Here is a 23,787-nt window from a genome sequence, read left to right on the forward strand (position 1 = left end):
AGTACCTTGAAGGACAACCATCTTGTACATAGCTGGTCACTCTTTGATTCTTGATGACGCCTATATCATTAAAAAAATATTGTCTTATTTTTAACTGCTGTGCTTTTATTGTGGAATTTTTGTTTTCTAGCATGGAAAAGACTTTGAAGCCATTCAGAACAATATTGCTCTAAAATACAAGAAAAAGGGCAAACCTGCAAGCATGGTGAAGAACAAAGAGCAGGTCCGGCATTTCTACTACCGCACCTGGCACAAGATTACCAAGTACATTGACTTTGACAATGGTGAGTGTTTTACAGACTTAGTCTCTGGGAGACCAGTAGGCAGAGTTGATTCTTTTCAGGCAAACACCCAATGTCCTCTCTTTGTGATACCATCCTCACTTAGCTGCTCACTATAGGACTTGCCTCCTAATGCTTTGGTTGGTGGCATACCCAGAGCCTGTTGGTCAAACTTAACTGAGGAAACTGCCCGCACCTATGTTTCAGGGGCTTTACTGCTGTTTGAGTTGTTTTTGTGTGTATGTGTGTGTTTCAACATCTGTGTGTTTGTGTGTGTACATGTGTGCCTGCACACCCTGCAGTCACCTCAACAGGTTGGAAAAGTGTTCTTCCAAGGTGCTCAGTTGGCCTGAGCCTTTTTGAGGCAGCTTTGCTGGTCTCTACTTCTTCAAGGCAACTGGGCTTTGCTGAGATTTCTTTGCAGCTTGATTAGTCTGAGAGCAATTCTTAGTAGTCTTTACTGCTTATATACTCTTGCATCTGGTCAATTTCAGGTACTTGCTAGAAATATTTTGAGTTGTTTACTTCCTGTCTTAATGGAGCTTCCCGGCAGGAAGTATTTAACCTTTCCCCTAGGACACCCTGTTGTAAACACGTTGTGCTAGACTCTCTGGTTGTTTACTTTTCTTTACATCTTATGTGTCAAGAAGTTTCCCTTCAAGGTGGAGGAAGATTTTCACCTAGAAGGAAACTGCCTCACAGCAAAGGTTCTGGGTCACCTATAAGTTTGGGTATTGAGATAAGTTGAGCTGTGGATACACAAGAAAGCCTGAATTGTGCTGGTCTGCTGGGATGGATGCTGGCTTTGCCAGTGCTCTGATCATCTGTGTTACAGTCAAGATTTGCACAGTTCGGTTCATCTTCGGGAACATGATTAGATCTCCTTAGCTGTTGGTCTCATTTCTGGCTAAAAGTGCCTTTGGTTGACTACCTCTTTAGCTGATAGTCAACTGTCTCTCCCTGTAAAAGTTAGCCACCTCCTTCCTCCATGTTTCTGGAGTCTCCTCTGGCACTCATTTGGTTCCAGCCTGCTCTATTCTGCCTTTCATTTCTGCACTTTCTATAGTGGACTTATTCTAGAGATCCTTCCTTCTAGTACTCACTTTTAATTTTCCAGATAGTAAAGTTTTTGACCTAGAAATCACTAATGTATAGTTGTGGACACATTGCTCCTACCTCTGATCCCTGCCTATGCCTTCATATTGGCCTTTGACACCCCTGATCTTTACCATTTTTGTGGTGTGCTCTTTACCAGGTCATGATATTTTGGCTACTGTATGCATCATGTTACTATAGCTTTAAAAGACGCTGACTGCCTGATTCCCCATCTGACTTAGGAGCAGAGCTCTGAGTGTCACACACCCTTTCCCCTCTGGTCTGTTCATCTCTAGAGACCCCCGCGACTAAATTGTCAGTCTCCACACCTGGGAGCATCTCCCAGTTAATCTCAGGATATTGTTGATACCTGTTTGTCAGCTTCCATAATTCATATAACCATCAACGTAAGATTTTTCCACAGACTTCAAGTCAACCCCATTTTGTCCTTCAGTTACCAACGCTGCTGCGTGTTTCATAGCTGGTTTGTCTGTTTATCTGTAGCACAAATAATAAAAAGATAATTGGAGTTCAGTCTGAATATCAGAAAAGCAAAGCAGCCAGCCTCTGACTCTTACCTCTACCTCAGACTAAAAATGGTCAATCCTGTCTCCATGAATACTGAGGACTTCACACCCCACACTCCACGTTCCACTTAGCTCCTGTCTCTTACCCCTTTATTCTTCTCTGCACCCAGCCAGATCGCTCCGTCTCACCTCCCTAGTGCTGAAATTAAAGGCATATAATCACAAGTGCTGAGATCACCTTTATGTGAGCTTTGTTTCTCTTTAAACAGATTCAATCTTGTGTAACCAAGGGTGGCCTTGAACTAACAGAGATTTGTCTGCCTCTGTCTCCTGAGTCCTAGGATTAAAGGTGTGTGCCACCACTCTCTGACCTGTATGGCTGACTAGTATGGCTGCTTTGTGTTTGCCCGCTGAACTTCAGGCCAGCTTTATTTATTAAAACACAAGTAATATATCACCATACATATTTCATCACTAGTCCAGTCCCCTGAGCTCCAAGGCTGTCTTCATTCATGTGAAACATCTGTACCTTCCAGATATATTGTTTATGTACTTTTTCTTTTCTTGTTAGAGCTCATTGTAAATTCTGAAAGGTATTCCAAGACAAAGGGTTCACTCCAGCTGCTCTTGAAAAGTCTCCCCAGTGAGATGACTAATAAGTTATGCTTGAAAGATTGTTGTGGTTCAAGTTGTACCTTGTGTGATGATAGAGTGTGTCTGGTTTGTTCACCAAGCTCTACTTTCAGGCATTGTGGATGGTACAAACTCGGATGCTGTCCATGGCCCTAAAACATAGATGTTCCTCCCCCAGGTCTACTAAGTCTAAGAATTTTTTTTCGTGGGTTAGTATTGCAAAGTATATAAAGCTGATGTTTCTTTTCTGTTACCCTCCTCTACAGAACCACCTCCTGACCCCAAGTACCTCAGGCTCCTGGCAGCATCATTTTAGCTCTCTTTCCCATCAGGGATGAGGGATAGAGGTTTCAGCACATTGTAGGATCATAGCAGACTGTTTCTTTCACTTCCCTGTGTGGTGACCCAGTTTCTCTCCTGCCTTCCTTCCTCTGTCCTTTTGATTGCACAGTCATCACACATGAAGGGTCTTTTCTTTTTAAGATTTATTTATTTATTCAGTATACAATGTTCTGCCTGTATATATGTGTGTGTGTGTGTGTGTGTGTGTGTGTGTGTGTGTGTGTGTGTGTGTATGTGTGTATGTAACCCAGAAGAGGGCACCAGATCTCATTATAGATGATTGTGAGCCACCATGTGGTTGCTGGGAATTGACCTCAGGACCTCTGGAAGAGCAGCCAGTGCTCTTAACATCTGAGCCATCTTTCTAGCCCTCCCCATCTTTGCTTTGTTTTTGTTTTATCTTTTTGAGACAGGATTTCTCTGTAGCTCTGGCTTTCCTGGAGTTCACTGTGTAGGCCAAGCTGGTCTCAAACTCAGAGATCCACCTGCCTCTGCCTCCCAAGTGCTGGGTTTAAAGGTGTGTGCCACTGCCGCCCAGCTCTATAGGCCATACTTTTGTTATCTGTCAAGATCTTAGATTCCTTTTGAGAGTCTGACATGGTCTTGGGTTTTTTCCCTCAGGAAAACCTTCAGGATTGGTCAACCTTAGTATTTTAGGTAAGGCAGAGTTTTGAGCTAGTCCATGTTCCAGAATTGTACTAGTATATTCATTTCCTGTTGTACACAGCTGAATGTTAATGCCTAGAAGTTGTCTCTGAGAAGAGAACTAGAGAAAACAGTTGAGAGATTTTGCAGAGGACATTTGTCTCTGCTCTGAGATGACCTGACAGTGCCTAGACTGTTGTTGGTTGCCTCCAGTGTCCTGTAATGTAAAGTATCTTTAGAAAACAGTGGCTAGCACAGAAGGGTCATTCTCCTTTTGCCAGGTTCAAGAGCCCTGAGCTCCCCAGGTATGCTCTGCTGTCCTCTGTGTACTGGGGTTGTACAGGGTGGCTCTAGGCTAAAGCACCAGAGGAACAAGGTGCGGGAGGGGACAGGCAAAAATATAGCTTTTGTCCATTTCATCTTCTCAAAAATATAGCTTTTGTCCATTTCATCTTCTCAAAGCAGCCTGTGAAGTCTTACACAACAGTCCTGTGGTTCCATATTGAGCGATTGTTTTCTTCCTAAATAAAGGGGACACTTATTGGTGACGTTAGAAGGATGGATGTTAGCAGGGACTTGTTGGATATATATCCGTTGTCACCTGGGGAGGGCATAGGGGAGTTCTCAGGGATCAGGGTATGGCTCACCTGTACTTGGGGAACTGTGTGCCATAAGGCATGATTGTGTTGGTCATTCAGTTCTTTCTTTTCTCTGAGAATACTCCTTGTCAATCAAGCAATTTTCTTCTCCAGGAAACATTTGCTCTGCCTGTCAGGACTAATGTTTGACCTCACCCCTTATTTTTTAGATTTTTACCTGGAGTAAAACAACATTGCTCCTACTGTTTGTTGTTTGCCAGTTTCTTCAGAGATCAGCAACTACATGGCCAAGGTGCCTTGATCCACATGTGATCAGCCTCAGACTCTGGAGAGTGTGCTTCTAGTGTTCTTGTACAAACAGGCTGTGCCCTATGATGTCTCTGTCCCTCCTGCCTAACATCTGTCCTTTTGTCTTTCAGTGTTCTCTCGAGGGCTAAAGAAATCATCCCAGGAACTCTATGGTCTTATCTGCTACGGAGAGCTACGAAAGAAGATCGGGGGTTGTGAGTACTGCTGCTGTTTGCGTCATTCTAGTCCTTGTCACCACTGACCTTTAGTGCACAGAAATGCCTGTTTTCTCTCCAACTTTTATGTTGAAATTTTTTTCACAACAGAAAAGTTGAAGAAAGATAGAGTGACCATTCCCTTGCCTCCTCTACCGTTTATTAATGTTTGCTTATGCTCTTCACATAGGCTTACACACACAGGTACATTTTTCCTCATTGCCATTTAACTGTACACCCTTATACCACACTCTGAAGACCAGCACTGTGACCTGGATGAGACACTTCTGTGCACCACTTGTCATGATTATTCTGAGTCATTTCAACCCTATCAAAGTGTACAGTATCCTGCTAACTTCCTGCCTATATTCAGAGTCTTTAGAACATTTCCAAGTGATGGTCAAGTTTTGTCCAGGACTACTTCCCTGTATGCAAAGCCACCTGCATGTATATGGTGGTTGCATTGCTTTTGTTCTGCCATGATTGCCTAGCTGAGCCAGTATTTGACAGGAGCCTAAGTTCTGGCTGGATCTCCAAAGGTCCTAGCCTGACTACAGCTCAAGACTGTCTGTCCTCACCTCACAGCTCAGGCATCTGCTAGATGTAAAGTACAAGACTTCTCACTTCCCCCCTTCCTCTCCCCTCTTCCTGTTTCTTCCAGGATATGTCTCATAGGTCCTGTCTAGTTTGTTTGGCCTCCTCACCCCTAAGCATCTCATGTAGAACCTGCTAGACACAGTGCTGCAGAGCTTTGTTCTTGCCCTGGCTTTCCTCTTCATTAACCCCTCTCCTGCATATCTGAGCTCCAGTGTCCCTGTTCAGACAAGACTGGGTTTCCTTGACTTAAGTCATTAGTACTCCATTTTCTCATGCATTTGTGGTGGTACTGGAGTGGTTGGTTAGTGTCCATCTAAGGGCCATGGTGTGCCTGGCTCTTGCAAGAACATGCCTGCCTTTACTTTTTCCAGTGATCTTCCTCCTTACTGAAGACCCGTCTACACCTGGGCTCTTCTCTTCAGAGTGAGAGCTTTCTTTACTTTCTGTGGTGCAGTTGTCCAGCTTTGAATCCTTTCACTCACTGTTCACTGAATAGCCTTCATTTTGTTTTCATTCTTCTATGGTTTTTCGACATGGGTCTTTTCTGTGTAGCCCTGATTATGTCCTGGAATTTACTTTATAGACCAGGTTGGCTTCGTATTCACAGAGATCCATATGCTTCTGCCTCTTGAGTGCTGAAATTAAAGACTTGTGCCATCAAACCCAGCTCTGTTTTCATTCTTAAAAGTTTATCAGAGTAGAATTCTGATTTGACTGCTTTTGTTTTTATTTGTTTTTTTTTTCTTTTTCTTCTTTGATCATGTTTATGACTGGTATAGTGTCTGTCCTACACTATCTATGATAAAAAGTCCTTTAATTCCTTAAAGGTACAGTACATTTCTGCCTGTTTTTACAGTTGCATTCTTGTCTTTGGTTCTCTGCCTGGGTAAGTGAGTGTGGTCCCACTGTTACTCAGTCAGTCAGTACTGTTGAGGATTTTACAGTGCATACCCAGGGCCAAGGCTCCTGTGTTACCTTTTTAATTCTTGCTTTCCCATGAAGACATCTTTAGGACAGTGATGTGGACAGAAACTAGGGCATTAGAATTATCATTTAGTTGGCCTTGCCATTCAAATTATATTCCTGAGAGTCCACATAAAACCAGCAGAGAAAGAAGGCCCAGGACCCAGTGAGATGCCTGTAGGATGCAGTTTTCAGGCAGTATTGGGAGCTGTGGTTCAACAGTACCAAACTATCATGGATGACTCCTAGAAGATGTTAGCTGTACAGGAAGCACATTAGAGCTTTGAGACAATGGTTAGGAAGAAGCTGTCTGTGACAGACAAGGTACTGGCCAACATTACTGCGGGTGCAGATTCTGTTTGATGAAGAACATTCATTACCAAGATCTGGAGTCTGTGTGGAAGGCAATAATATGGGAATTTGTTATTGTTTATGTCTAACCACCCCATGGCCTCATTTGTTTTTTTTTTCTACATTTAAAGGCATGGATGACAAGAATGCAACCAAGTTGAATGAACTCATTCAGGTTGGGTAAGTGCAAGTGTATGCTGTTCATTCATTGAACTACAGAGGTTGAAAAAGATGCTGGTTTGTTTTTTGGTTTTTTGGTGTTTTTTTTTTTTTTGTAATTTTATTCGTGTGCTTATTGTATGTGAGTGTTGACATGTGTTACAGTGCTTGTGTGGAGAGCAGAAGACCGCTTTCAGCAGTCAATTCTACTGTGGTGTCCACATTGAACTCAGGTCATCAGATTGTGCAGGGCTAAAATTTGCTTTCTGTTGCTCTAATAGACACCATGACCAAAAACCATTTAGGGAAGGAAAAGGTTGATTTGGCTTACACTTTAAGGTCACAGTTCATCACTGATGGGAGTCGGGGCTGAAACTGAAGCAGAAACCATGGAGGAATGGTGCTTGCTGGCTTGCTCCCTAGTCTGTGTTCAGCTACCCCTCTTATACAGCCCAGGCCCACCTGCTGAGGAACGATTCTGCCCACAGTTGGCTGGGCCCTCACATTTCCATCATTGGTGAAGACAATTACTCACAGATAAAACTACCAGCCATTCTGATGCGGGCCGTTCTTTAGATCACGTTTCCTCTTGACCCTTGGTTGTGTCGAGTTGTTAATAAAAACATTAATTAGGACACAGGGCAGGTGTTTTAATCTGCTCAGCCTTCTAGCAAGCCCTCCAATTTCTTGGTCAGGACCCACAGAATTAAAACTTCTTCCTGTCCTTAGGCATGTGTTTTGTTCCCACAAATGATCCTTGTGCCAGCCCTTGCCTGTGACTGTATGTACAGATGGCCTGGCCTTGATTTCTCTTTCCTTAGGACTTGGATGTGTTGGCTCCTGGGCTGCTTCAGATAGACTGTCTTGGCTTTCAACATTTAATCTGACTCCTCTGATTTCCAGAGCTTATATGTTATCACAGTGTCACAAGCCACCAAAGTCTTTTCAGCCCAATGTTTTTGACCTTTTATTTTCCAAAGATGCCATCTGCATCAGGGTTGAGTATGGAGCTAGCAAGCATACTTACTGCCTTGTCTTCAGGTTTCCTCCGTGGACTGCACCAGCTGGCTTGAATGACAGAGTTAGCATTTTAATCCTCATGAGTCCTCTTGTGTTCTGCCTGTCTCTTGAGTTGGTATGTAGGTCAGTAAAATGTTGTTACCCCAAGCCCCTCTCCAGTTCCATACCCACTCTGTGTAGTCTCCTCTTGGCTGCTCCAGAACTCTGTTCTGGGGTGTCATGCTGCTGCTGATGCTCTGCTACACTATAAGATGCTTGTGAGGGCTTCTTATCTAGTTCAGGGCCCTTGTTGAAAGCCGTGTCCTCTGTCTATCTCTGTTCTCCCTCTCAGTCCCCAGCCCATTACCTGAACCTTAAACATTTGGTCTGCTTTGTCATTCATACTTTTCTAGCTACTGTGGACATAACAGTTTTTATATATCCTGAGGTATGACCTCCCCAAATCCCTACTACTTCTCTCGTGTCTCTCTCTCTCTCTCTTTCTCTCTCTCTCAGACCTGAACTTTGACTTTTAGACATTATAACATGTTGAAGTAAGCATCTAGGTTTTAGCTCTACATCCTTCCTGGGACTGGATTTGTAACCTTTTATATATATAATTTTTATTTATTCTATATACCAACCATAGTTTCCTTTCTCTCCTTTCTTCTCATTCCCTCCCCCTGCCTCCCATCTACCCCCTCCATTCACTCCTCCTTTCAGAAAGGTAGGCCTCCTATGGGAGTCAAAAAAGCATAACACGTCAAGTTGAGGCAGGACCAAACTCTTCCCCTTGCATCAAGACTGGGCAAGGCATCCCAGCATGGGGAATAGGTTCCAAAAAACCAGTTCATATGTCCGGGACAGGTCCTGATCCCTCTGCTAGGGGCCCCACCAACAGACCAAGCCACACAACTGTCACCTACCTACATGTGAAGGGCCTACGTCGATCCCATGCAAGCTCTCCAGATGTCTGTCCAAAGTCCGTGAGCTCACATTAGCTCAGATTAGCTGTCTCTGGATTCCCCTGTCATAATCTTGACCCTCCTTGCTTCAGCTGGATTCAGGAAGCTCGGCCCAGTGCTTGGCTATGGATCTCTGCATCTGTAAGACTTAATTTTCTTTTTCTTTCTTTCTTTCTTCCTTCCTTCCTTCCTTCCTTCCTTCCTTCCTTCCTTCCTTCCTTCCTTCCTTTTCTTGGTTTGTTTGTTTGTTTGTTTTTTGGTTTTTCAAGATAGGATTTCTTTGTAGCTTTGGAGCCTGCCCTGGAATTAGCTCTTGTAGACCAAGCTGGGCTTGAACTCACAGAGATCTGACTGCCCCTGCCTCCTGAGTACTGGGATTAAAGGTGTGCACCACCACCACCTGGCTTTTTTGCAAGACTGAGCAGTTGCTTGTTACAGTAGCTTTTTTTGGGAAGACTGAAGCTCACGGGCTGAGGTGATCATTGTTATGGTCTTATCAGTAGGTGAGAAATGTCCATTGAGGGGCCCAGTACACCTCTATGATTTGATCTGACAGGAGTGTGATTTGATCTTTCCTGGTTTTATTTCAAAATTCACTGAGTGAAACTATTTGTTTCAGGCGCTTTGCTTTGTTTCCTGAACAAAGCATGAGATAGGATATAGGGAAGGGCAGACTTAGTACTGGGGGTAGGCTCCTGTCACTCAGGATCGTGCTAAGACAGACAGCTGTGAAACCTCTGCTAATGCTTGCTCATTATTGTTTGTGGTTTATGTTATGTCAGACATGTTTAAGGTTGGACAGGTGTGCAGTGAAACACCTCCTTCCTACCATTATGATCTTATTTGGAGTACTTTCTCTCTCCTAAAAAAAAAAAAAAGACATTATCTGCTGTCTGTTTATCTCTTCCTTCATCATCTGGTTGGAGTCAACCAGTACACAACCTATTTAGATTGGCATCCTCTATTCATGGCTCTGAGTTTAACAAGAACATCATGGCAGGGAATGTCTAGTCCATGTCTAACCCTACGCACGATAGTGCCACTCTCTATAATGCCTTCCTTTTCTGAGCATCTCTCTTTGAACAATGTGCAGAGGACACTGTCAGCCATTGTACAGAGCTCAAACAGCTCATTGCCTTTCCCTGCCCAGTGGAGTTAGTAACATGAATATACCTGTCTGTTGATCTGTTGGGTTTTTTTGTTGTTGTTGTTTTGTTTTATTTTTTCTTGTGGAGGAATACTAGGTAATAGGTTTTTTGGTTTTTTTTTTTAATGTTTTTGAAGAATTGACTCTAAGGCTAAACCATGAGTCTGTTTTGTGAGCATGGGTTTTCATCTCACCTGGGCATCCCCTCAGAAGAGATGTGTTTTCCAAAGCCCATCCCAGGGGCTCCCAAGGACTTCAGAAAGTTCTGCTTGATATGAAATTGCCTTGAATTGTATTTTTTTTGATAATCAGTGACATTGAGCATGAGTTTTTGTTGCTGTTGTTGTTGCTTCTTTTGAACAGGTGTGTGTGTATGAATGTGTATGCCCATTTTGTTTTTAAAGCCCATTCCCCTGCAAGGCTCTTTGTTGGAGGAAGTTGTTGAAAACGTGACTCCTTCATGTTGTATTACTCTCTTCTGTGTCCCCACTCCAGCATCACTGTTACTGCTGTATCACTTTTCATCAGTGTGCTTCATCTGGTGTAAGGTAGTTCAATAATTTTGAGTTACTTGAATGTGTGGTTGCTTAGAGACTTATTCTCTGTGAATTATCCCTCCAAATAGAAAGTGGGTAAGGGGGCAGCCTTTTTCTTAGACTCTTCTTGTCCCTTTAGTCAGACTTACTTATTCTTAGCTCTGCATTTTGGTGTCTAACATACAGAGGTAGTTTGGTCCTTGAGTGGATAGGTGCATATGGGGTGCATATGACAGCTGAGGTGATAGGTAGAGGGTTAGTTAGAACTGATGAGAAGACTTTTAAGAGGACAGTTGAGCAAATGAATGAGTGGATAGAAGAATGGCTGGTGGACAGACAGATAAATGTTTACACAGATGAATGAATGAATGAATGAATGAATGAATGGGCAGATATATGGGTAGATGGATGAATGTGCCAATAGGGGGTAGACAGATGGAAGAATGAATGTATATGTATGGCTAGATTAATAGATGGAATACAGATGTAAGAGAAAGCGTGGGCAGAGGAGTCGATTGGTACATTTATGAGTGGGTAGCATGGATTAGTGCATGGGTGGGTGGGTAAGTAGATGCTTGGATAAGTAAAGAGATGTGCATTTGGAAGGATGAATGGATAATATTGTAGCTGCCATATCATGAGGAGTTACTTAGTTTTCTGTGTTGAATGATTGTGCCCACCTCCCATATGAGAGAGACCTCACTGTTTGAATCGTTTTATGAGTATTTGCTGAAAGCCTTACTGTGTTTGGAGCCAACGTGAAACCACTATGCAGGGTTCTGAGACTTCATAATGCTAAAACGTGAGCCATTTTCCTTTTCAGGACACACTTTGTTCTTATGAGGTATGTGGTACAGCACTTTCCCCCTGACTTTAGCCCTAGTTGTCTCCTGCTTTACATGTATATATCTGAGTTGCCCTTTTTTTAAAAAAATATTTATTTATTTGTTTGTTTGTTTGTTTGTTTATTGTGCACTGGTCTTTTACCCGTATATACTCTGTGTGAGGGTGTCGGATCCCCAAGAACTAGAGTTACAGTTCGTGTTGTGAGCTCCCATGTGGGTGCTAGGAATTGAACCCAGGTCCTCTGGAAGAGCAGCCAGTGCTCTTAATTGCTGAGCCATCTCTGGCCCCCTTGAGTTGCTCTTTTAATCAAGTATTGTATCAACAGAACCTTTCCTGTGCTTGTTCTGCTTAACATTATAGTTTTGATTCTTATCTCCAGATTTAAGCAGCATTATTTTAGAACAACATTTTTTAAATTATACAAATATAGTATGAGTACATTCTGAATGAATACATTTTTGTTTGTTTTTCGAGACAAGATTTCTTTGTGTAACAGTTCTGGCTGTCCTGGAATTCACTTTGAAGACCAGGCTGGCCTTGAACTCACAGATTCACCTGCCTCTGCCTCCTGAGTGCTGGCATTAAAAGCGTGTGCCACCACTGCCCAGCTAGAATACATCTTTTTAAGATAGTATGAACATGTAAAATCAGCCAGGCAATGGTGGCACACACCTTTAATCACAGCACTTGGGAGGCAGAGGCAGGTGAATCTCTGTCAGTTTGAGGCCAGCCTGGTCTACCGAGTGAGTTCCAGAACAGCAAGGGCTACACAGAGAAACCCTGTCTAAATAAAATAAAATAAAATAAAATAAAATAAAATAAAATAAAAATCACCAGCTAGCCCATCTCCTTCCCCTCAATTAAAACTTTCCTTCAGAAATTTACATGAATAAACACTTAGATACAAATATGAATCTGTACTAGTATATCATCTCTTCCACATATTTAGAATCATCTCGTGTATATTACCCTGTCATTTTCCTACATACATCTTAGAAACTAAATGGTGAGAATTGAAGCTGCTCTCATAACTAACATGCTCATAGCTGAGAATAGGTCAGTAAAAAAAGTAGGGGGGGGGTTCCTACACATGTATTTAATCCCAACAGGAAGCAGAGGCAAGCAGATCTCTTTGAGTTCAAGGACAGCCAGAGCTACACAGTGAGACCCTGTCTAACAACAACAAAAGTAGGTTAAAGCAAAAAGACATAAAATGATAGTTTGAACATGTTATAAAACCCAAACATGCACTCCTTTCTTTACCTTTAGGTGGTTGACCAGAGCCTTTTCTTCAACCTGGATCTGCTTTAATCTGGATCCAAAGTGCATCATTTGTTCTTTTTAAATTCAAAGCAGTGGAAACTCAGGAGCCAGACTGATCAGTCTTGGCCTTTGGTCATGTTCACACCTGTTCAATCCCTGTCTGAAAACCAGCTACCTATACTTAGTGCTTTGAACGCTTTCCACCTGTGGGCTTTGTTTGTTTTTCTCTTGTTTTGTTTTTTAAGGATCTTTCACCTTTGTATCAGTAGTGAAACAGTATTTCAATAATACATATAATTGCTAACCTACTGCAGCTCCAACAGACAGATCTTGGCTGGCCTAAGGACTTGAGTTTGGGGCTGTGACACTCTACTGTATGGATTACAGGGGAATGGGATTACACTGCTGTGGCAAAGTGGTCATGAGTAGTTCAGAAGAAGTCATGGAAAGGTGGGTGGGCAGGTCATGTGGAAGACATATAGAGGTGGCTCTAGAGTTTCTGTTACAAGGCTCTAAGAAGGAGGAATGCTTGGAGATGGGGTGAGCAGAGAAGCTCCTCAACAGTGAGCCTAGTGTAGGTGACGTTCAGTAATCATGCTTTGAGCACAGTTCACTTCCTATAAATAGCACGTGTCCCTTGTTCAGGAAAGTGGCAGATATTTAGAAATCCTACCTCTGCCTACTATCTTGATGTGATTGACAGCATAGGAATGGATGCTTACCAGGTCTTCCTGCTTACCACACTTCAGACCAGATAATCCCTCGTCTTTTACATTCACAAAGTCCTCAGTATTGCTTCAAATTCTATTCCCAGCGCCACCACAGTTCGTTATAAAGGGAGAAATCTCCGGATCAAGGCACCCATGTGTCGGGCCCTAAAGAAACTCTGCGATCCCGACGGTAGGTGGCAGGGGAAGGGATGGCATGTGTTGAAGTTTCCAGGGATGTTTTGATGGGCAAACTATTGTACTTTTTGACTCACTCTGTTTAACCTTCGCCTGTGAATAGACTGTTCTTAAAGTGAGTTCCATGTGTCTACTAAGAAGTCATGGCAACTTTCTGACATTCGGTTAATATTCTCAGAAAGCCACTTGGTGACTTCTCCATAGTTCTGCCTTTGTAACTACACAGTTCACCATGTTGCATTTGACCCTTGCTAGGGTTCCTCTGTTCTCCTTGTTTCCAGGCATAAGACAGTCTCCTTTGTTCAAGTTTTCATTTCTCTGTGGTTTTCTGGCAAAGTGTTTTGTTTTCTACCTTGAGGTTTGTCTGCATTGGACTTTCATGGTCTCCTTTCTTCAGGTCTAAGTGATGAAGAGGACCAGAAGCCAGTGCGCTTACCCCTGAAAGTCCCTGTAGAACTACAACCACGGAACAACCACGCCTGGGCACGAGTACAGAGCCTGGCCCAGAACCCACGTCTCAGGTGACATTTAGCATGAGGAAGGGCCCATGACAGGCAGGGCGCGAGGGTTTGGTGTTTCAGTTTCACTCGGTATCCTAGAGAAATAGCTTTTGCACAGTGCCCTGACATCATAAGAGGACAAGGTGTGGAGGTGACAATGTCATGCGAATGCTCTGAGTTGGAGGGTAGTTTTGAGATCCTGAATTGTAATTCTACCAGGCAAAGTTCTTTGTCCAAGTAAGAAAATATGATTGTGAGTGCCTTCAGAATCTTCATCTTACCTGTAAAACCTTGTATTTCCTTATCTTTGATACCCTGAAGATTTGTGGCTAATTTACGAACAAAGCACTGTCATACCTTTGGTCCATTTCCTGTTTACAGTTTGTTTAGTTAAAGTAAAATTCATACCACATTGAATTAGCTCTTTGCCACTTGAATGTTTATAGTTAAGTGGCACTTGGTACGTTGACCGTGTTGTACAACCTTTATCTCAGTTGACTTCCAGAATGTTTTCTTCGTCCCGTGTACCTGTTAGCCATTGCTTTCTCCAGCGCTCGTCTCTCTTCCAACTGCTTTTTATTCTTGGGGATTTGCTTCTTCTAGACATTTAATGTTATTGTAACCACAGAGGAATCTGCTCTATCTGGCATCTCTCAGTGGCTTACTGTTCTGAGCCTCATCTGCTTTATAGCACATATCAGTGCTTCATCTCGTCTATGTGTGTGTTTTATTTTCTTAGGGCAAATTAGGGGTAACTACATACCTCCACTCTTGAAGGCAACGAGCACTGATGGTTTCATTGCTCACACACTAGCCAAGCACTCAAATTGGGAAGGATTCAAATTGGAAAGGTTCTGTGTTTTTTACAGCTTTATGTGAATCTATAGTGATTTCAACTAACAGAGTTTATATTTAGAAATAGGAGTTGAAGACCTTGTGGATCTTACCTTTCCAGTACCTACTTACCTATCATGTGATTTTGGTACAGGCAGTCATTAGAGCTCTTCCAAAACTGACTTTCCTACTCTAACCTTGTTTTTCCTTTCGTAGGATGATTGTGGAGCTACATCGAAAAGTCTCTAGCCTCATTGAATTCTTGAAGCAGAAGTGGGCACTCCATGAAGTACGAATTGTATCTTTTTCCAATTGAAGCAGACCCTCCAAACCTGCCAGCTATTCCTGCTTGGGAATGAGGTCTTGTGTTCCCTAATTCCTGTCATTGCTACAGGTCCCCATGGGAGTTCAACATTCTTGGGTTAGGTGTAAACTAACTTGCCTTGACCAACTTGCCTTGACTGTATTCAGTCCCAGCCACCTCTCTGTGTTTTGAGTGGCCAACTTTCTGTTCTGTGAGACGTTGTCAAAGTAACTCCATCAGTAGATTGGATGGGATGATGTACACACATCACAGCCTCCTTTGTGTCCTTGGTAGGTTATTAACCCTATCTGTTTTCAGGAATAGTTTCTGTCATCAGGTGTGAGTTTCCTGAATACACTGAATACCTGGACCAGCTCAGTTTGGTGGTAGCCTGAGAAAAGTTCCTAGGTGAGCCTCAGGAATATCAAGGGGTAAGTGGGGCTGCTGGGAAAGAAGACGTAGTCTGAAGTCCATAGCTCTCCACTGAAGAGTGCCTTGATCACAGTGTAGTTGTTTGGAGTTGCTCCTTGACAGTGTGCCCAGCGGAAGACACTTGAGGAGAGGCAGCTGCAGGGCTCGAGCACAGCACAGACCCAGGAGAAGGTGGCACTGCACTTGTTCCCAGGCGAGAACTGTACGCTGACACCACTGCCGGGTGTGGCCCGTGTGGTACACTCCAAGGCCTTCTGCACTGTACACTGGCAAGAGGGTGGCCGGTGCAAGCAGGGTACCAAGGACACGCACTCGCTGCCTCCAGCCCAGATCCTGGGCATCCAGAGTGGTCAGGGAATAGCCCGGGGCCAGGTGAAGTGCCAGAGGGGCAGTGCTGAAGCCAAGGGTGGGGGGCGGCTCCTTCCTAATGCAGATGCTTCACAGAGTTCAGGGGAGAGTTCCCCTGAGAGTGCTCCTGGAGAGGGGACAGCTCCAAGTATGAACAGCTCAGATGCCCCTGACAGGCCTCCTCATGGGCACCAGGACTCTGGCCCACAGCTTGAGAAGACCTCACTAGCAGCCCTTGCTGTGGGTGGGGAGAGCCCCATTCAAGAATCTAGGGCCCTGCCATGTTCGTGTGGCCAGCCCCCAGACTTGGAAGATGAACTCTCACTCCTTGACCCCTTTCCCCGATACCTGAAGTCTTGCCAGGATCTCATCATCCCGGAGCAGTGCCACTGTGCAGACACACAGTCTGGGAGAGAGCACCCTCTTCTTGGTATGGTTGCTTCCCCAGAAGCGCTCATGCCCAGCAGCAGAGAGGTTGCAGACAACAGTACCCCTGGCCCGGACCCTCAAACTGGCACCGATCCTCAACTTGACCCCAGGCTTCTGCCAGATATTTGTACTAAAGAGCTGGCAGATGTATCTCCTGAAGAGTCCCAGGAGAAAGGGAGCCCCTCAGAACCTCTGTTGTCTCAGGGACAGCCTGCTGCCAGGCCTTCAAAGGAAGTCCCTGCCAGCCAACTGGCCCAACAGCTGCGTGAAGAGGGCTGGAACTTGCAGACCTCTGAGAGCCTCACGCTGGCTGAAGTCTACCTCATGATGGGCAAGCCAAGCAAGATGCAGCTAGAGTATGACTGGCTGGCTGTGCTGGGCCCTGAGAGCCAGGTGCCCACAGCACAGGGTCAGACTGCCCTACCCCGTTCTCCGCCTTCAGCCCTCCACCAGCAGCGCCTCCTGAACTGCCTCTTGAGGCTCATCTCCACTGAGGTCCACCCCAAGATGGTGAGTGGTTTAGATTAGCCCAGGACATTGAGTAGTTTAAGGTGAGCCTGTGTTGGTGTGTCAAGCATGACTCTTCAGGATTCCAAAGGTAACGTAGTCACCAGGACTGTAGGTCCTATACCCCATGCCAGGGCTATTGAAGGTCTACAATTCAGCACTATGGACATAACCTCTAAATAGACCGAGCAGCAAGGTTATTGGAATTAAGTTGTGACTAGACAGATGGCCTCTGTGGAGATGTGTGGTATGGTCTAGTTCTCAAGGAGAGTAGGCCAGAGCAAACCTTTGAGTCAGTGGAAAAGTGAGAGGTTCTAGCCTCGATTTCAACTGGAAGGTAAGTGAGGCAGTTTGGGACAATATTATGGAAAGTGACGAGTCAGAAGCACTGCTGAGACCCCCAAGTAGGCTCCTGGCTGACAGCCTCAACACCACTGAGGCCTTGTTAGAGATAAGGTTACAGGGCTCAGGCACATGCCTGAGCACATCATCTGTCTGTCCATCCCACCATTGTAGAAACTCAGAAAGGAATACTTAGATTCAGGCCAGGCTGGACTTAAAAACAAAACAAAACAACAGATGGTAAGAATGAAGGAAAAAAGAAAGGACAGATATTGCTAGAGGTTGAGGGAGGAGAGGTGAATGGTAGCCAACCCCCCATAGTGACTTGATGGGCTCTGTTGAAACTCAAGACTGTAGGTCAGAGACAGGTCATCTGTCCTTTGTTCCCCTTTTTCTGCCTGGCAGATCTGTGGCAAGCAAGTACCCCCAAGAGTCCTGAGACTCGAAACTGACCAGAGTCACCTGAAATGCTCAATCTGAGGTGGGAATACTACTATTCCCAGAATGTAGAGGTCAGAAGAAAGAGACAGGGAGCAGGGAAAGGTTGGCGATGGGCGTGGGCAGAGCAGATGAGGCTATGGTAAAGACCTGGGCAGAGCTGTAGAGGGACTGTTGTGAAATAACCGTAATGAGACGGTGTGGCTGCTTCTGGGAGGAGTTCAGAATTTGGGCATCTAATCAGGTCTCTCTGAAGAAGAACAGCAACAAGAGGTAGAATGCCTTTGTGAAGCCCTAGGACTTCTATTTTTCTGCTATCAGTTTGTATGTGAAAATGTGAGTGTTCAAATGCATGGCACACATGTGGAGGTCAGAGGACAGCTTTTCAGGAATCAGTTCCTCCCTGTTTTGAGACAGAGTCCCTTGTTTTTTCTGTCACTGCACTTCACTTCTCCAGGCTGGTAATCCTGTGAGCTTCTTTCTGGTCTATTCTGTCTCATAGGGGATTACACACGTGTGCCTTCACATCCAGCTATTTACATGGTTTTAGGGAATCAGATTCAGATCATCAGGTTTGTGAGTCAAGTGCCTTTACCTGCTGAGCCATCTCCCTGGCCCCTGAAGCCATCCCTTAAAGGGTCCTGGATACTCACGAGGTTGGGAGCTTGGCAAAAAGCTTTTCATCTGTGACCAGTATTCAGGAGTGAATCTGTTTCCTCCTTTGGTCTCACAGTAGTAGGAGTTAACATGGTTGTCTTAGGCAGTCTTTTCGCCATGGCTTTGTCACTTACCAGTACGTCTTCCCTATGCCGTAACTGTTCTGCTGGTCCCGTCCCCTCTGTGCTGTAGAGCTGCTTGTCTGTTCTGTCCACCACTATTTGGCAGTGGAGATAGGCTAGGATCTCCTGAGGAAAGCAGTGAGTTGCTTTAACTATTCATCTCACTCCTTGGGGATTTGTAACTTTCCCCCTCCTTTTCCTTCGAATTCCTGAAGTTTGTCATGTGTTTTGTTTTGTTTTTTCACCATACAGCCCAGGGTGTCTGGCTTGGAACTCATTCTGTAGATCATGTTGGCCTCAAATTCCCACAGATCTGCCCGCCTCTGCCTCAGAGTACTGGGATTAAAATATGTCCACACCTTGCTTAGTGATTTGAATCACTGGAGAGTTAGAATTAGTCAGGTGTAGTTAATGCTTGTGGTCCTAACACTTGGAAGACTAAGTCAGGTCTTCTAAACCAGAAATTTGAGGTCAGCCTGGGCAATTTAGTTGGTAAATGCCAACCAAGTTAGGCTACAGGACGAGACACCATTTCAGTAAGGAATACTACCCGTGGCTGCATGCACATGTGTACAATAAAAGTAAATTTTTAGAAAAATAATGAAATAATTCGCTAAATTTGCAAATTGTGACTTTGGGGCATTCTATTCCAAAGTAGGTTGGGTTTTGTTTTGTTTTGGTTTGTTTTGTTTTGGTTTGGTTTGGTTTGGTTTGGTTTTTGCCACCATAGAAATGAATGTCCTTAGGATATTTATGATAGAACCATTTTTCTTGAGCTGAGTCTTTGAACCTCAAACCTGGTGTCTTTCCAGGCTTTTGAAGCAAACACAGCATCAACAGCCTCAGTCAGGCCCACCCAGGAGGAACAGTCCACATCCCCCCCAGGAAAGGTAGTGACCATCAGCTCTCGGAGTCCCCGCTGCTCTCGAAACCCATCTGCCCTCCGAAGCAGCAAGACTTTCCCATCTGGTTCTGCACCTTGTTCCCCAGGTATGCCTCAGGGAATCCTGATGTCATTGGTACTGTATCTGAACTGGACATATGATCCTGCTGTCTACCAACCATGGTCTAGTGGGCATAGCAGAGGCAGAGGATCACTTCCATTAGGGATGATGAACACAGGGAAATTTCATAAAGGACCTAGTTCATGTGATGAGTGTAGGATAGTCTTTATTGGTCTGGTTACATTGAAAGTGTAACCTTGTATTTTGCATGTGAAACCTTCATAATCTATTGAGTGGCTTAAAGCTATTAAGGTGGACTGGTTCTTAATTCTGTAGTGACTTAATTTTCTTTACCTCCAAAACATTCAAATAAAGCAGTCTTCTATTAATGGACATGGTGGCCGTTTAATGCAGTATCAGAAAGAAAAATGAAATAACCTGCTTTTTAGTATACCCTTAAATTTTCTGAGAAATAATTTTGGTTTATTTTGTGGTACTAAGGATGGAACTCAGGGCAACATACATGTTTGCTGCTGAGATACCACCCCAGACCCTAGGGGAAAAAAAATTAATTCTCTTACTGGGTACATAGAACCCCAAGATAAGCATGGCTGACCCATTTATTTCCCAGGGCATCAACTTTGTTTGCTTTAACCTACTGAAACTATTTTACCTCTGTTATAAGGAAGCCCCTACATTGGTATACTAGAGATAACAATAATTCTTTTGGCCAGACAAATATAGTATCCTGTCAGGTTAACAGTTCTTTAATAATACTGTTTTTGTTCAAGAACATTGATGACTTTACAATATCTCTTGACTTTTTTGTGAGCAGCCTTTCCACTAAAGACTGTTTGCCTGATAGTCCTTCCAGTGACCTGTGTGGACCTCAAAGCTGTGAATTTGGGGGTCACATCTTGCAGTTGCTTGTTTTTTGTTTTTGTTTCCTCTTTCTTATTCTTTTAGGGGCTGCATCAGCAAAGCCCAAGCCACTAATCCCTGAGATGAATGCCTGTTCCTTGAAGTAGGCCAGGTAGCAGCTCATGACTGCTTCTTCTGCCTTCCAGTGAAATTTTAAATGTCCTCTAACATTCTCTGTCTGATTGAGGATTATAAGGCCCAGGATCCTGTACTTCCAGAAATGTGTACTATGTCTGGCAAACTTGGCCTGTGAACTATATGTGGCCCATACCAAGCCATGAACCATGAAGGTGCTTTGTAGCAATACTTCTGCAATGGAATTTCAACAGGGTTATTATACAATAAATATTTTCTGTCCCGTTATCATTGGGGCTGTTTTCTGCAAAATAAATGATTTTAAAACCAGGTGTCACTAGTGTGTAGCTATAGCCTACTTGTTCTAATTACCTGTGTTACACAAATAGCTACCTAGACACATAGCTACACTCTCTTTCAGAGTATGACTGCTCGCTGCAGCCACACGAAGTTGAGTTGCTATAAAGACAAGATGGACACTGAGTGTGTTGCTAACTAATCTCTTCAGAGAGTTTGCATTCTTTTGGTCAGCTAGGAATGTCCCAAGGTCCTGTTAGCTCTCAAATCTTGGTTAGTTGTCCTGCCCTTTCTCTCTCGATTATAGAACAGAGGTTATGTGCTTTTATTCAAGAGGCCTACGGTCCCTGTAAAGTAGGGTCAGGAATCAAAGGAATCAAGGCAGGACTTTACTAGATAAAGTATAGGCAGCTGAGAATTGTCTGCTTTCTTTCCTGGTTTACTTCCTAGTGGACTGCCTTTGCCCTGGAGGGGATGGATGTAAGTGTCAGACCTTGTTCTCCCTTTTGTTCCAGGCTTAAGGAATCCCCCAAGACCTCTCTTGGTAGCTGGTTCCTCCAGCGCAGGAAGCGGTGACTCAGATGGTGGCCTCTTTGCTGTACCAACAACTTTGCCTCCCAATAGTCGACATGGAAAGCTCTTCTCTCCCAGTAAGGAGGCGGAACTGACTTTTAGGCAGCACCTGGACTCCATCAGCGTGAGTACTGGAGCGCAAGTGGAGCGGCTGTGGTCTGCTTCGTGGTTAGAGTGCCTGTTTTAGGACTCATGTTCTTTCTTCCATAGATACAGTCAGACTTCTTCTCACCAAAGCCCAAGAAACTACGCAAACGGCACTTACGAAAGCCACTGGTGGTCCAGGTGAGGGAGCATTGATTGAGTCTACGTATGCATCTGCATTGTGTCTATCAGGTCCATACTCCAGCTGCTGATGAACTGTCCAGGAGATGCTGTTTTCTTACATCTTTGGTTTTCAGAGTGAAATAGAGAAAATTCTTACCTTTGTCTTTTTTATTAATAGAAAAAATAAAGCCATGAACAAATAATTTACTGATACTCATATAAATAAAGATAGGTTTGGATTAGCATTGAAAATTATTTACGTACCAGGCTTGGGTTCCAGGTCACAAGAGTATTCAAACTGGAGTTTCTCCAGGAGCTGTTAGAGATTGGGCTTAAAACAGTCAGGAGGCAGGAGTTGGGCTGGCAGAAGCAGGCATTTGTAGAACTGTAATAAGTGGTAGGACAACCTACAGGTGCCGTTCACCAGCCATGACACAGGATTACAAGACACCCAAGAAAGAAGACGGCAGCACTTACAGATGAAAGATAAGGGAAGTAAGGCTGTAATAATGTAGCCATAGGAATTTGTGTATGAATGTAGTTTTTGGAAGATGTGAATAGACCAGTTTCTTTTTGTTAGTTTCTTAGCAATCTTTTTCTCTGGATCTGGTGAGGTGGCTTAGTGGGTAAAGGTATTTGCCACTAAGTCTTACAATCCTAGTTTCATCCTTAGAACCCACATTTTAGAAGAAAAAAAATCCAACTTGTAAAAGTTGTCTTCTGGTCTGTACACTCAGGTCATGATATGTCTACACACTAAATAAGTGAACATAATTTTAAAATTTTAAAGAAAATATTTTTCTTTCTTGAGATTAGTTTATTTATAAATAAGAAGTATGCTGAGCATAGTGGCTACAGGGATGACCATGTTATAAAACAAAGGAGCATTGCATGGACGGTACGTATACATTCTAAACTCTTTAATTTTTGCTCATGCTCCCTTAGTCCTCAATTTAACCTCAGTTCTTTAATCTTTGTCCCAGAATTAGGAAAATACTTCATGAGTTGGTAGGCGTTCTGTGGCTGCTAAATTCAGCATCTGAATATTAAGCTAAACCCCATGATACACCCAGTCTGTTTTTTTCTTTTCTTTTTTTTTTTTTCTGAATGAATGTGTGGTGGCACAGTGTAATGTACAGGTCTGTGCATGTGAAGGCCAGAGGTTGATAGCAAATTTCTTCCTTAATGGCTTGCAACCTTATATCTTGAGTGTCAAGGCTTCTCACTTGAACTCAGGGCTCATAAACTTTGCTAGTCTAGCTAGCCAGCTTGCTTAGGAGATCTCTTGCCTCTGCTTCCTGCAATCTGGGGTCAGCATTCCCTCCTGATAAGTGGGTGCTGGGGATCTGAGTTCCTGTGTCATACATGCATGGCAAGTGCTTACTCCCTGAGCCATCTCTCCAACCCCGTCCTGTTTTTATTATTTACACACACATACACACACATATATATCATAAAACTCATTTAAAGTACACATTTAGACAGGGTTTAGTATAGGTATGGAGTGTTACCAACTCTTGATCATTTCATAGAATATTGTCATCACTCAGAAATCTTATTCCCAACTGCCAGCCCACCTATCTCTATGGACTTCCCTATCCTGAGTATTTCCTGAGGTGGGATTGTACAGTATGTGGTCTTTTCCACTTAATATTTTTGTAAATCATTAAAGCTTTGTTGATATAGAGCCATAGTCAGTTACATCCACAGCTCTCTGTGACTGCTTTCTTACCACAAGATCGAGGGCAAGAATAGCCCCAAAGCATTCTGACTGGTCCTTTATGGAAAAACTTACTGAGTACTGCTCTCAGCCTCTGGAATGAGGTATGGTGAGCCTCGAGAGTGTGCAGAGTTGTAAGTAAATCACACTATTATCCCCAGCTGTTTCTGGGCTCTTGCTGTTTGCCAACGTCCTGGGGAGATCATGCATGAGACAGGGTCTTAAGGCAACCCGAGAAGTTTATATATGAACAGAGAATATCACCTCTATGCCAGGCTCAGTTGTATCGTGATCCAATGTGACTGACAGATCTTGTAAATGTTACACTGTTAGCAGCATCAGTGGTCAGCGCAGGTTCTTCTCAGCTGAACAGGTTCTTATAAGTACATCAGGACCTTTTGTTCACCTGCAGGAACGAGACCTGAGACCTGGAAATGACCAACTCTTGACCTTCAGTGCCTCTTGATACAAGCTGTCCCCTAACTTTCCCCATCCTGCCCACCAAAACGCTCAGCATTGAGCCCTATCAGCCTACCTACCCCATGGTTATTAGCAGATACCCATATCTGCCTTCCAGCCAAGTTAAGAACATTCTAGGTTTGAATCCTAGAATCATCCTTCTGATGATCTTCAGTTTTCCTCGAGAAAGGTCTTTGTAGAGTGATCTTTTTTAACACTGGTGTCTTCCTACCACCTTTACTATGTGCATTTTTTTTTTCTC

At 43.8% G+C, this 23,787-nt stretch overlaps 1 protein-coding gene across 3 annotated transcripts in view; it reads left to right on the top strand.

Annotated features, from left to right (window-relative positions):
* Positions 1-23,787, top strand: part of Cramp1 (cramped chromatin regulator 1) — a 56,411-nt gene that overhangs the window by 19,337 nt on the left and 13,287 nt on the right. For all 3 annotated transcript variants that reach the window (XM_048436170.3, XM_087910762.1, XM_048436171.3), the window contains 10 exons: positions 131-284; positions 4,542-4,625; positions 6,668-6,716; positions 13,266-13,351; positions 13,754-13,877; positions 14,907-14,988; positions 15,538-16,713; positions 19,082-19,259; positions 21,022-21,203; positions 21,290-21,364. In XM_048436170.3, the coding sequence (XP_048292127.1) occupies positions 131-284; positions 4,542-4,625; positions 6,668-6,716; positions 13,266-13,351; positions 13,754-13,877; positions 14,907-14,988; positions 15,538-16,713; positions 19,082-19,259; positions 21,022-21,203; positions 21,290-21,364 (2,190 nt within the window). The remainder of the gene's footprint in view (positions 1-130; positions 285-4,541; positions 4,626-6,667; positions 6,717-13,265; positions 13,352-13,753; positions 13,878-14,906; positions 14,989-15,537; positions 16,714-19,081; positions 19,260-21,021; positions 21,204-21,289; positions 21,365-23,787) is intronic.

Source organism: Myodes glareolus, chromosome 9, assembly GCF_982192425.1.
Source record: "Myodes glareolus chromosome 9, mMyoGla1.1, whole genome shotgun sequence".
Taxonomy (NCBI): domain Eukaryota; kingdom Metazoa; phylum Chordata; class Mammalia; order Rodentia; family Cricetidae; genus Myodes; species Myodes glareolus.